At 42.1% G+C, this 13754-nt stretch overlaps 1 protein-coding gene across 4 annotated transcripts in view; it reads right to left on the minus strand.

Annotated features, from left to right (window-relative positions):
- Window positions 1-1621: 1621 nt before the first annotated feature.
- The window catches only part of STXBP6 (syntaxin binding protein 6), a 275229-nt gene continuing 263096 nt past the window's right edge, over window positions 1622-13754 (minus strand). For all 4 annotated transcript variants that reach the window (XM_009005857.4, XM_078334639.1, XM_078334638.1 and 1 more), the window contains exons 5-6: window positions 12134-12291; window positions 1622-5013 (exon numbers count right to left, since the gene is read on the minus strand). In XM_009005857.4, the coding sequence (XP_009004105.2) occupies window positions 4990-5013; window positions 12134-12291 (182 nt within the window). In that variant the 3' untranslated portion in view covers window positions 1622-4989. The remainder of the gene's footprint in view (window positions 5014-12133; window positions 12292-13754) is intronic.

A 13754-nucleotide genomic window follows, 5' to 3' on the forward strand; every position in this document is an offset into this window, starting at 1 on the left:
AGCTCCCCATTTGGTTGTGACAGGCAGCCAGGGTAGAGGAACTGCTCTAAGAAGCCACTGTAAACCAACACTTTATTTATGGATAATGCCTTAGGGAGAGCTAAAGCAGGATTTAGGAAGGGCCAGGAAACAAGGGGAAGGACATGGATAGGAGAAAGAAGACTGTTCAAAAGCTGGGGTGAAGGTACGAATGAAGAAAAATTTAGCATCAGGTTGATGTGGTTATACAAAATCATTTTAGATGTAAATTCTAGATTTTAAGAAAGCAAACCACAAGAAAATCCATCCTTTGCGCCGTCTCATTAAATGTTAATGGATTCACATTTAGAGAAATAAAGTGAGACTTGCTTTGTGGGTGGGATGTGTCCTTTTTCCATGTCTCTTATATCTGTGCTCATCTTCATGCTCTGATAATGCTCCACCTGTGGCACTGCCACAGTTTCACTGATGCTTGAAAGTACTGGCCCCTGCTTACCCATGCCCACATGGGCAGGAAGGTGGCATGAAATGACTCAGGGGACTATGCAGGGGCAGCGCACAGCTCTCTTCTCAATGCCTGCCACGCATGCTTATGTGAACATGCATACGTACGTCCGGCTACCACCCAAGCTAGCCTATGCCAGTGCAAAATGCACACAGAATGGTTAGCAACAGAAAACAACACTCAGACATTTGCATCTTGAAATTTATTTCTGGAATTTTCCACGGCTCCTCCTCTTCCATTCCCTCACATCTGCCCCTATCTTCTTGCTTAGGCAGATGATGATGATGATAAGTCAATTGTTTTTCCTAAGCATGTTCTCATTGACGCAGGGGAAAGGCACAACTGATTTTTTATATTAATCCTCCCATAAAATTTGAGAGTTGTTTGTGGCATAATTGCTAATACAAATTATATTAAAAAAGGATAATCTTTGCAAGGCAATCGGCTTATAATTTAGTTCACGAGAGCAGGTGCCTTTAAATGCATAATTAACTTAAGGCTGGGTCCTCATCTATCTACCCGAACCAAATCTTTACTCATTCTTCTCTGAAAAGTGAAGAGTGCAGGTCTTTCGTTTCCACCTGCACTCCTCCCAGGAAATATCTCCAATTCCTCTTGCTTTACCGACCTTCCATGCCAACCCAGAGACAGCTGTTCTGCTGCAGTAGTCACCCAAATCACTTCCTTGAAAACAAATGGGGCGATACAATACACTGCATTTGCTTTTCCATAAAAACAAATTGATACGATACAAGCAAACCTTCTTTCAAATTTAACAGGGCATGCAACTAGTCTGCTGAATGAGGGCACATGTTATAATATGAACTTGAATGGAGCATATCACTAATATCAGCAGAAAGGTAATTATTAGTCAGCTTGATTGCCTCACCTAGGAAAAGGAAAAAAAACTTGCTGTATAGATGCCCATTGTCTAAATTAAGGTTAGCTCTTTAGTCTTTATTACATTCCAAGCTTTTCCATTAGAACATATATAATGACACTTTATCAGCATGCTAATATTAGTTTTGAGGTTTCCCCTTAGGCACAGAAGATTTTCCCATTAGCATAAAAAATGTGGTGACATGTACTTATTTTGTAGTGGTTTATAGATTTCATAAATAACTGCAAGAAACAAACTTTGATCACAGAGTCAAAATATTTAATGACAAAATTAGGGTTTGCTGTAATAGTGAATCAATAGAGCAGGTGTTACTTATCTCTGAATTAAAAATTATATTTGACATCTTACAGAACTTCTGAAGAATTAATAATTGTATGACATACATCAGCAGTGTTACAATTTCTAAAATTAAGAGCGAAACCTATCTTTAATGCCCCTTATTTAGGGCATCCTGTAAATAATTTTAAATAGATGCACAACCTTTGCTAGCCACAAAAGTAGTATTAAAACAGATGTCACTGTAATTTAAGTCTAACACATAATCTGAACTTCTTCAGGGCTGGAAAAAAGGTAACTACTGATTGTGTTACATTTTACAAATACATTCTTTAATATGAAACATTAACCTGAATAACTGCATACTTTCTGTACACAGGTATCTAATAATACTAGTGAGAAATACTACAGCTATATTCCATGAAGTGGTAATACTGGAAAATTTCTTTCCTTTATGAGTTGTCCATACAATTTGGTAAGTCCTTCACAGAAATATAGTATCCCCAAATTCGTAGAGAAGTGCAGAAATGAAACAAATAAAAAGTCTTCAGGCAAGCTCAACCAAACGAACTGGTCCCAAATGATGAGAGTTAATCCAGCAATTTTGTCTAAGTTAGACTGTATTAATATTTTATACTGCAGCCCCTTCTACAAAAGGATAGCAAAGAACTTCACATGTGTTATCACTGGGCTCCTCTGCAAGAGGCTGGGAGGTGGAGGAGGGAAAGGGATGGCTGCCACAGCCCTCTCTGCTGTGGGGAGGCCTAGGTAGGACTTCAACACTGAGAGGTCAGAGGTATGAACATAGTCTGGAAACTAATCATTAGAGAAGGCTAATAAAGATTCAGATGGGCTTTCTTCTAATTCAGGCTATTTCCAGTGAGACTTAGGTCTAAAAGGATAAACAGAGAGTGAAGAAAGAGGTTAAGACATGGAATACTTATATTTATCAAGAGTAACTATCATAATTCTACTAGGGAGGAAGAATCTTAGGTTTGACAGTATGCTTATGACCTCATCCGCCGCTACTTTAGAAACAGCTTCCCAAACACTGTTGTTAGAGTTGGCAACCAATGCTGTTCTTGAATTTGGCCGATTGTCAGGGGGTTTTAGATTTATCCTTTCAATTATTTATACCAACACTCTATCTCTGAAACCAGAATCTAATTTGGAAAGACAAATACATCTGTCTGTGTGTGTGTGTGTGTGTGTGTGTGTGTGTGCGCGCGCGCGCGTGTATTCTGAAGTCTGCAAACAACATCTATTTGGAGTGATATTTGGAGCTTTTTGTAGAAACTAAAATAGCTTCCAATGGTACTCACCAAATGTCATGTTCCTCACTTCTTTAAACTTTTAAGACACAAAAAAGAAAGTATAAAATATTATAGTTAATTTATATAGTTTATTAAATTTTATAGAGAGTTTTCTTGAATTGGATCATCTAAAAGGATTCTGAAATTTGTCTCTGACAAATCTCATCTCCCTTTTAATGTGAACTGTCTAATATTTTTTCCCCTAATAGACACACTTTCTCCCTGGGAATGGCTTTTTGTTTTTTTAGGAGAACTTAAGCTATTTAAATCAGTTTTTTTGTTTTTTTAAATTGAGACAGAGTTTTGCTCTTGTTACCCAGGCTGGAGTGCAATGGCGTGATCTCGGCTCACCGCAACCTCCACCTCCTGGGTTCAGGCAATGCTCCTGCCTCAGCCTCCTGAGTAGCTGGGATTACAGGCACGTGCCACCATGCCCAGATAATTTTTTGTATTTTTAGTAGAGACAGGGTTTCACTATGTTGACCAGGATGGTCTGAATCTCTTGACCTCGTGATCCACCCGCCTCGGCCTCCCAAAGTGCTGGGATTACAGGCGTGAGCCACCGTGCCCGGCCCTTAAATCAGTATTAACAATCCAAAAGTCACCTTATGCTTCTATGTAAGAGGCTGCAATACACATAGACTCAATTGGCAAAATGAAAAGAATGGACTAGATAGGGGTCCTCAAGATTCAGGCAGCTTAAAAATCAATGGGCTGCAATGGTGGGCTTACAATGTGTCTGGGATGTGCAGCTTGTCTCCTTGTTTCATAAAGCTTTTTTATGTTCAGCATTTTAACCCTTTAGGAAACAAAACTTCTAGATTCTAAGTCCCTTATTATCTTGAGTAACAGAAAATCCAGAGGTGTGTGACCAGCTGTATTGAAACTGACTGCAATGTAAAGGCTTTGTGACAGTGGTGTTTTATATCAGACCAGGCAAGGCGCAACTGCCATGAAATGCAATTTGTCAAGAAACTCACATATTAAATTACACTAAATAAATAGCAAAAACAACATCAAAACCTCCAAAATCCAGATACCAAGAAACTAAAGGCCCTTTCCAAAGGACATTGTGAGGATGTCTCTAAAAAAGGCATGACTGTAAAAAGACAAGACAAATATTTTAAATGTAGTATATTTTCACATTATCACTGACACAGACCTTTATTTAGACAAACGAAGTTTTGATAAAGATATAATCACTTTTCCATACCAGTGACCATCACTGTGATAATGACAAGAGAAACATCTGTGAATACACAGGTTTTAGGTAGGCTTTTCTTTAGGTCTTCACTGTCAAATTTTTATCCTTCATATGACAATTCCAAATAAACATCTGGAAACAAGTAGTAAGAGTATTTAAACTGTACCTCAGGAAGGAGATTTCTATCTGTGATTTTTTTTTTTTTTTTGCTGGTGATGGTTCATGCACAAGATTACTATGCAAGGAGCAAAATCTAAGACTGCTGTTTTCCCCAATAAATCCAATTGTTTTCCACAATGTAGAATTTTAATCTTCAAATTAAGTGTAGCTAGGACAGTGAGTGAAACGAATCACTGCTTGACTTTTATTTTCACCTAGGAAAAATAACATCTGATGTCACCACATTAAAACGCCTTACTGCTTACTATCAGAGAAAAAAATACATGTTGCCAGTTTAGACCCAGCTCAGTTTATCATTTGGTCCAAATTTCATATTCAAACTACGAAAAATATTTTTTTAATAAAGAAAACATATTCAAAACACACATATACATACATACACACAGTGGGAGGAAGAAAACCCAAAATGAAACTGATGCTATGGTAGCATTTATTAGCAAGATCATTAGGGAAATGTATAAATGCAATACTCTTTCTTTCACATTAACATCCGAAAAGAAAAAAACAAAAACCACTCTAAGTGTCCACATATTGGGAAACAAGAAGCAAGCAGAGGTCTGAAATTCTTGTAAAAACTGCTGAACAAACTCTTCGGCTTCTCTTAAGAAGGGTCACCAGGATAGGCAGTTTCTCAACATTTGTGCTTCATGGCAAGCTAAGGAGAGAGAAAATGAGAAAAGTAAGACTTTAACAGCAGGTATTAGCAGGGGATTTCACTGTGGTGCTCCATCTCCAAGTCCACAATGAGGAGCAGCACCAAGATTCTACTCTCTGTGGCAGATCACCATTACTGATTACAGTAGCACCTTCAAATGTGCAACATTTTCTCAAATCGTTCATGGGACATTTCATTTGTTACTCTTCCTTGTGAGAGCTTTGCTGGTGTATGCATCCAGGCGGAGAGAGTGCTGTGAGCTGTTCTTTCATCGCACTGAAGGAACAAATGCCAAAACCAATGCACAGGCAGAATGAGTGAATTACCCTAGGAACAGCTGGGATTCCCAGCTATCCAGGAGAAGCAACACTCTTGATTGTAAGTACTCAACTGGCATTTCATGAAGTATCAAAAATCAACAGCTTTTAGAGAGACAATCTACAACCATCTACTTAATATGCAGTCTGGATATTCAACCAAGTTCAGAGCACTTCATGATTTAACTGTTATTGATGGGGGCTGAAACACACCAAATCCTGACTTTGATTTATGCCTTTCCCATTGGTGTTTGTAAAACATAGTCTATTGAAATGTTAGGTCTTTATAAAGGGGAACATCAAATACCACAGTATCATTCAATATTTTCCCAAGCTCAGCCAGCCCACCATAATGTACTTAAGGAAATTATATGCAGGTATAGAACATAAAATTTGTCTTTGCTTTTCTTAGCCAGATCTTTTCCATGGAGTCCATACAGTGATGGGAACCAGAAGGCAGAACAGAGGCTGAACTGTACTCTTCATGTATCCAGAGTCTGATATCAAGGATTAATTCCTGTGGTTGGGGCTGGGAACAACCGGGGTTAGGATTCTGTGGCTCAGAAATCCTTTGAGCAAAGAACAAGTGATTCTCTGCAGGGAATAAGTTTTCAGAAAGCCCTGTGATCTGCATTCTGACCAGGCTCTCTGCCTTTTAAGAATTAGTAAAGCTGATCCCACTGATTTCATCCAGTGGTGCTCTGCATTATTTTGGAAGGTGTCACGAATCCAATTCTCCAACAAAACCCTGGGCAACCCAAGTCTTTCTCTTCTTGATGTCTTCAGCAAATCAGTTATAACTCTGGGGATCTCAGCTAAGCCACCAAGGCAGGGTCAACAATCACAGGCAGTGCCCCCAGCCAGGTCTATCACAGGCACTGCCTGTGATTGTTGGATCAGTCCTCCTGTTGCTAAATTAATCTTTGCTTGGGAAACCTCAGCTGAAAGAGCTCCTGGTACCTCTGTCTGGTGATGCCAGTGAAGACCTCCACACATCTGCAGTTCTGATGCGGATGGTCAGTCAACTGTCAGACACTGGGTTTGGGAAGTTCCAGATGTGCCCAGGCTATCATGCTGAGTGATGTGAGTTCTTGCTAAGAAGGGCAGAAGTGGCTAAGGACTCCTGACCTCAAAGAGTTTATAGTCCAGGAAACATGGTCGGTGCAAATGGCAGAGCCAGGGCTCTAGCTCAGATCTGTCCCACTTCCTGGCCACACTCTGAACCTCACCCCTGTATGTCCTCTACTTCTGGCTCTGCTTCTAGTTTTTATACATTATTTAGCAATGTGGACCATCACATCAACACAGGGCGGTTAAGTGTTGTGCATAATAAATACTGACCATAAATATTTGATCAGTGCTGCTGTCCTGGTATTCAATAAGCTGTTAACTTTCAGCTAATGGGCTTGTGCCAATTTACCCACAGCCATTAATCTTCAGCAGTGATTGTGCTGCTGTTCAAACCAGACCCTGGTAACCAAGACAGTGCATCTGGAATGGAGCTAAGGGGAGCCTCTAGGCCCCAACCAGCTAAGATTTGCAGAAATACAGTTAAGACTGGACATTTTGCTATTTGAGTTATTGCCATGGTCCAAATGTTTCTGTTCCTCCAAAATTCTTATGTTGAAACCTAACCCCCAAGGTGATGGTATTAGAAGGTAGAACCTTTGAGAAGTAGTTAGGTCATGAGGGCAGAGCACTCATGAATGAGATTAATGTTTTTATAAAGTGGCTGAAGCAAGGCCCCTCACTGCTTCCACCATGTGAGGATATGATGAGAAGATGCCATCTATGAATCAAACAGTGGGCCCTCACCAGACACTGGATTTGCCAGTACCTTGATCTTTGACTTCCCAGCCTCCAGAATCATAAGAAATAAATTTCTGTTGTATATAAATCACCCAGTTTACAGTATTTTGTTATAGCGGCCGAATGGACTAAGAAAGTAGTAGCATTTTAGTTTTTGATTAAAAATTCCCTAGCAATTAGAAGCGCTAGAATATGGAAGGCAGGAAGGTACAGCAGAAAGAGCACTGCATGAAATGAGGTCAGGATACCTGCTGCTACAAATCTGCTGTACGACCTTCAGCTCTAAAGTCACAGCTGCTCTACACCTCAGCCTCCTCTTATGTCTATAAAAAAGTCTCTGACTCTAAATGCCAATGGGTAAATTTAGGTGTCAGAGTTGTTAAAATTTAAAATTTCCTTTTGATGTATTTTGTGTTCTTAATATCTCGTGGAAAGATTTCTCCTTCAATGCTATGCACATAGTCTACTTGTTGGGAATGACTTTCGGTGTCACAAAAAGAGTCAACATAGGGACAAAGGATCCCTCAGCAAGGCTAGTTTTACTTTCTGCAGAAAGGGTGTTGCTCAATGGTCGTCTGACCACAAGAGCACGCCAGACAAAGGAAACAGAATTATTTATAACCTGCTGTGTCTGCCTGATGCTGTGTCCAGTTTACATTGGCTGGAACTGGACCTCACATTCTATCCTTTGCCTGATTGACTAACAACTTAAAACTTTCCTAAATAGGTAAGTGGGAATAGAACAAAGAAAAGAGGAAGTTGCACAGAGATAGCTAAGGAAGCATTTCCAAATAAGGAATGGCATGCATTATGGGCTGTGGCTTGCCCAGGCCTGTCTGGGCATGTCTGGATAAGTCCAGGCAGCTAGAATAATGACTAGGGACTTTAGAGTAAGAAGCTGTTATTCTTTAAAGCCTAAGATGAAAACTTTGTAGGAGAACTTCTTTATTCCTTACACTATTCAACCTAAATGATAATAATAAAATCATGATTGATACCAGGGAGATAGAGATCTATGCTCCTGAGACCCAGACCTGCACTCATTAGGTAGCAAGGACAGAGGCAGCCATTGCCTCCCAGTGAGAGAAATGCCACACACCCTTTCTTCCCCCACACGCATAGGATAGTGCAAAACAGGGCAGGTCAATATTTTCTTCCACAAGAAATGTCATCTGAGGATGTCTGGGTGTGGGTAATGCTCTTGCCTACTGACTCACTGCCCACAGGGGGCCGTCAAAGCACTGCACATGCTGCAACATTCTGCTTTTTGGGCAAGGGCAACTGAGGAGACCTGCTTCTGCGGTTGTGGTGCATTTTCCTCAGGTTAACTTTGCATGAAGCTCAGAGCTCAGGAAAGAACCAGGCTCACCAGAGTGGAGGTGGGGGAGTCAGTCTGGGGAGAGTGGGGGAAGGATCGTTTTCTATCTTCACTGTAGACCACAAGCACCTACATATTTTGAAGTCATGGTTGTGCAAAAGTGATCCATGCACTCTTGCACTTGGGTCATTGCAGGAGTCCTGGAACAAGTTAGAAGGTCAAAGACCCTTTTCTACTGGAATCTAGAAAGGTGTACCAAACTCTCCAGCTGGGGTTGGGAGCCCTTATTCAACTGGGAGCTTAAGGAGCTGTCACCTGGCACAGCTGTTCTCTTCTCAGAACTCTGCCATGTGTACTGGCCCCCACTTGTAAGCACAGCTTACCTTTTCTGAGTCAACAGAACCATGCTTGTCTAGGGGTAGAATGCCTGGGTTCCATCTCTGGACTCTCCCCTCTCCAGCAGGCCTGGCTGTGGCTTGGCCAGTAAAATGACATTTTCATGGTCAGCCTATGCTAGTGGGTCCAAATCAAGAGCCCTAGTCCCTGGGAAAACAGCCACACCTTATCTAGAGAGGTCAATCTGCTTGTTAGGAATACTGCCAGTGCCGGTGATTCACAGGCACACATCCTAGTTTGAGACAACTGCAAGTCTGGCCATGACACTCTCATACACATTAACAGACACTAGTAGCTCCTCCTCCTCCCCTCAAGATTACCTAAGGGAGGAGAAACCAAAATAAACACAAGCTGTCCATGCCTCATCCCTCCTGAGTGAAAGCAGGTAACTGCTAAGCATAAATTTTTCCACTGGTCAAGCCAGCGGCCCTTTTGCCTTTGGTGGCTGCATTAGTTTCTATCCTGACAGGTCCTGTTTCAAGGGCTGATTTGCGTTTAGATAGTATCAACATTTAGCAGGAGGCCCTCCCATACCCCTTTCCCTTTGGGTGTAGGAGGTACAAAATCTTCTCCTCCATTCTTTCCTGTCCCTGTGTTGAGGATCCTCAGTCACCAGTATCAATTAACCAGTCCCTCTGTAGTGCTCATTGTTATAACAGAGCGAGCATAGAAAGTCAACACTAAGACAAAAGAATGCCAAATTGCAGGGTCTTTATTGCCGGCAGCCATGGAGGACTAATGTCTCTCCAACCCATGGGTGTCAAGACCTTTTATGCCCGTAAATCACCTCAGGGGTGAGGGTGAGGGGCGGGGGTGGGGGTGAGGGGCTTCAGACATTCCTAGGGTCAGTGGATTTTGGACATTCTGTAAATCACCTCCTGGGCAGAGATGAGGGTGAGGGGCTTTGGACATTCCAAGGGCCAGGGGACTTTGGATATTCCAGTTGTTACTAAGTGGTTCACAGAAGTCAAGATAATTTACACATTGTCTGGGTAGGGTGGAAATTACAGACCTTAGTTACTTATTACAAGTTGCAGGGGCCAAGATGGTATGGGTTTGGACTGCTTGCCTGTCACATTAGGGTTGCAGAGGGCAGTTTCAACAGAAAGCCAAGGGATGGTTGAGGTATGCAGTTTAGAGGGCGATTACCATGTCATACTCATTATGTGACTGAATAGGACAGGGTTGGTAGAAACAATTTTTAATAATTATAAATAATAATTTAGACTTATATGTGTTACATACTATACTAACAGCTTTGAACTCATTCAATTCTCTGAAAACTCTAGAAGGTAGATACTAGTCTCATAAAGAATAGTACTCTATTTTCCTGATGAGAAAACTGAGTCTTAGAGAAATTAAGCATTTGCCCAAGGTCACCAAGATGGTAAAAGACAGAGCTGGATTCAAACACAAGATGTTAACTACTATTCCATGTTGCTTTCCCAACTACCTAGAAAACTTGGCCACAGTATCGGGGAAACAGGGCCACCAGGGCCAAGAATTTAGGCCATCTGGTTAGGTTATCCAATCCAGTGTTTGTACAGCCCCCTCTGGGAGGGATGCCTACGTAGATGACATCCAGGTATTGTCTACTCCACCTTAGGAAGAGCAATTTCACAATCTTCCTTGGTAACCTGGTTCATGGTTTAATCATTAACCTAAACTCTTGTTTTAGCAGAATTTTATCAGTGTACTATTGATTGCTCTATTCTGTGTGGGAAAACATGAAAGATATTACCCTTCCCAGAGCTGAAGACTGTTAAAAAGTTATTCCCCTTAGTCCTCTCTACCCAACTCAACAATTTAAATGTTTCCCCAGATTTCCACTATCCGTCTCCCATGGCAATCACGGAAGTTGCTGTTGTTACAGAACCTGAGGCTGTAACTAGCATTTCCATGTCATCATTATCTCTGTGTCACAGAGGCTGCAGAAGGGAGGAAGGAACTAGGGAGACCTGAAATCCGAGTTCACTCCCTTTGCATCTGCACTAACAGCAGCAATCTGAGGCTCTGGTCTCCAGCAGGGCTGCCTGCATTTGCAGACAGATCTGGTCAATCTCCTTCAAGGAACTTCAAATGGGCCCACAGGCAACAGTGCAGTAAGACCCTGTCTGACAGAGAATGAATGAGGCCACAAGACAGCTGTGCAAAGGGGATGCAGGAAGAGAAGGCAGGAGTCACTGGCTCAGAGCTGGATCCCCAGCTGGACCTTAGCGTAAGCCTCCAGGAGAGGTCACCGCAGCTCAGCTGGTGATATTTTTCTCATTGCTTTTTAAGGTTATCCATCCCTGTTTCCTCAGCAGAAATGGGGTTTCTGTTAAAGCCAATTTTTTTTTCCTAAAGGTCACCTGAAAAGTGTATTGGAAGGGCCAGATCATAAGTCTGACATGCCAACACAAGTCATCAGCAGATGTTGTTTCTGGAAGCCTAAATTCAAACCATTAACCAGAAAAAAACTGCCCTTTGATCCGAAGCACAAGAACAGTAATAAATCATCTTTATCACCTGACCAACAGGGCCTCTCTTTCTTTTGGTTTGTGGCTGCCTTAGATAGCCGGCTGCCAATAAAAACTCCCCCTTTCCCTTCTGAAAGGCGCAGTTCTCAGTGAGTGTGAGAATGTGCAGAGTGCGTGCTCAGTCATGCAGGAAACGCTGTTCTCTGGATTCAGGGCAGCAAGGAGTATGGCAGGCAGCTCAGCTCTGGTCTAGTTAAGTTCAGAATCCCAGAATTGAGGCCCTGACGTAAGAACTGACCCCTCTCAGAGGGAAAACTAGCCTTGAGGTGCGTAGTGCCCTGGGACTAGGGCTTACTTTGTGTCTGGTGAAGAGATAAGGACACAGTGCTAGACTCAGGATGAGAAAGGGATAGGCTGGAAAAGTAAGCATGTGCAGCCTCACATCCTCCATGGGTTGGCTAAGTGGGGTGGGGATATTCAAAGACCTGATCTCTTCTCCTCCACTCCCCATTATGTGCCTCGAAACTTGAGCTCTAAACTTCTGGACAGGAACTAAAGATGGTCCCTAGTTTCTAAAGATCCAAGTCAAAAGGTCAGAGATAGGGACGAAGACATCAGAAAAGAGCCCAAAGAAACCAGGTACAAGAAGAAATTTTCCATGACTCAGGTGTTTAGTAAGTAGCAGATGGGAATTACATAAAGGGGAAATAAAAAGCTTAATTTTCTCTCTCTCATCACAGGAAAACACTGAAATAAAGTTTCTTGGAACTGTAGCTCTGCAACATCCCAGAGCTGAGAAGCCCGACCCTCTCTTGGCCCACCTTGTGCGCAGTTTCTGCAAACTGCTGGGCACTGTTCTTTAGGTCTTCTGTCTTCTCCTCTGCTCGGCCTAATCGCTCTCCACGCTCATTCAAGGCCTGACTTGCCTTCTGCACTGCGCTGGTCACGCTGTCAGCAGCTGAATGGAGGATGCTGTTCCCTGAAAGAAGGAGAGCAGGAGCATTAGAAGCTGGCTCAGCTGACCCACAGTGACCAGACTCCTGCAGGGTGAGTGCCCTGTGAGAGGAAGGCAGGTCACAATGCAGAAAGGCCACTTGTCTAGTGTCTAGGAAACGAGCTGACATTTCTTTTTTTTTCTTTTTTTTTTTAAAATTTTTTATTGCATTTTAGGTTATGGGGTACATGTGCAGAACATGCAAGACAGTTGCATAGGTACACACATGGCAGTGTGTTTTGCTTCCTTTCTCCCCTTCACCCACATTTAGCATTTATCCCCAGGCTATCCCTCCCCAGCTCCTCCCCCCGCTGGCCCTTCCCTTTTCCCCCCAAGAGACCCCAGTGTTTAGTACTCCCCTCTCTGTGTCCATGTGTTCTCATTTTTCATCACCCGCCTATGAGTGAGAATATGCGGTATTTCATTTTCTGTTCTTGTGTCAGTTTGCTGAGAATGACGTTCTCCAGATTCATCCATGTCCCTAAAAACAACATGAACTCATCATTTTTGATTGCTGCATAATATTCCATGGTGTATATGTGCCACATTTTCCCAATCCAGTCTATCATCAATGGGCATTTGGGTTGGTTCCAGGTCTTTGCTATTGTAAACAGTGCTGCAATGAACATTCGTGTACATGTGTCCTCATAGTAGAACGATTTATAGTCCTTTGGATATATACCCAGTAATGGGATTGCTGGGACAAATGGAATTTCTATTTCTAAGGCCTTGAGGAATCGCCACACTGTCTTCCACAATGGTTGAACTAATTTACACTCCCACCAACAGTGTAAAAGTGTTCCTTTTTCTCCACATCCTCTCCAGCATCTGTTATCTCCAGATTTTTTAATGATCGCCATTCTAACTGGCGTGAGATGGTATCTCAATGTGGTTTTGATTTGCATCTCTCTAATGACCAGTGATGATGAGCATTTTTTCATATGACTGTTGGCCTCATATGTGTCTTCTTTTGTAAAGTGTCTGTTCATATCCTTTGCCCATTTTTGAATGGGCTTGTTTGTTTTTTTCCTGTAAATCTGTTTGAGTTCTTTGTAAATTCTGGATATCAGCCCTTTGTCAGATGGGTAAACTGCAAACATTTTTTCCCATTCTGTTGGTTGCCGATTCACTCTAGTGACTGTTTCTTTTGCCATGCAGAAGCTGTGGAGTTTGATTAGGTCCCATTTGTCTATTTTGGCTTTTGTTGCCAATGCTTTTGGTGTTTTGGTCATGAAGTCCTTGCCTACTCCTATGTCCTGGATAGTTTTGCGTAGATTTTCTTCTAGAGTTTTTATGGTGCCAGGTCTTATGCTTAAGTCTCTAATCCATATGGAGTTAATTTTAGTGTAAGGTGTCAAGAAGGGGTCCAGTTTCTACTTTCTGCACATGGCTAGCCAGTTTTCCCAACACCATTTATTAAACAGGGAATTCTTTCCCCATTGCTTGTT

This window comes from Callithrix jacchus, chromosome 8 (genome assembly GCF_049354715.1).
Source record: "Callithrix jacchus isolate 240 chromosome 8, calJac240_pri, whole genome shotgun sequence".
In the NCBI taxonomy this organism is placed as follows: domain Eukaryota; kingdom Metazoa; phylum Chordata; class Mammalia; order Primates; family Cebidae; genus Callithrix; species Callithrix jacchus.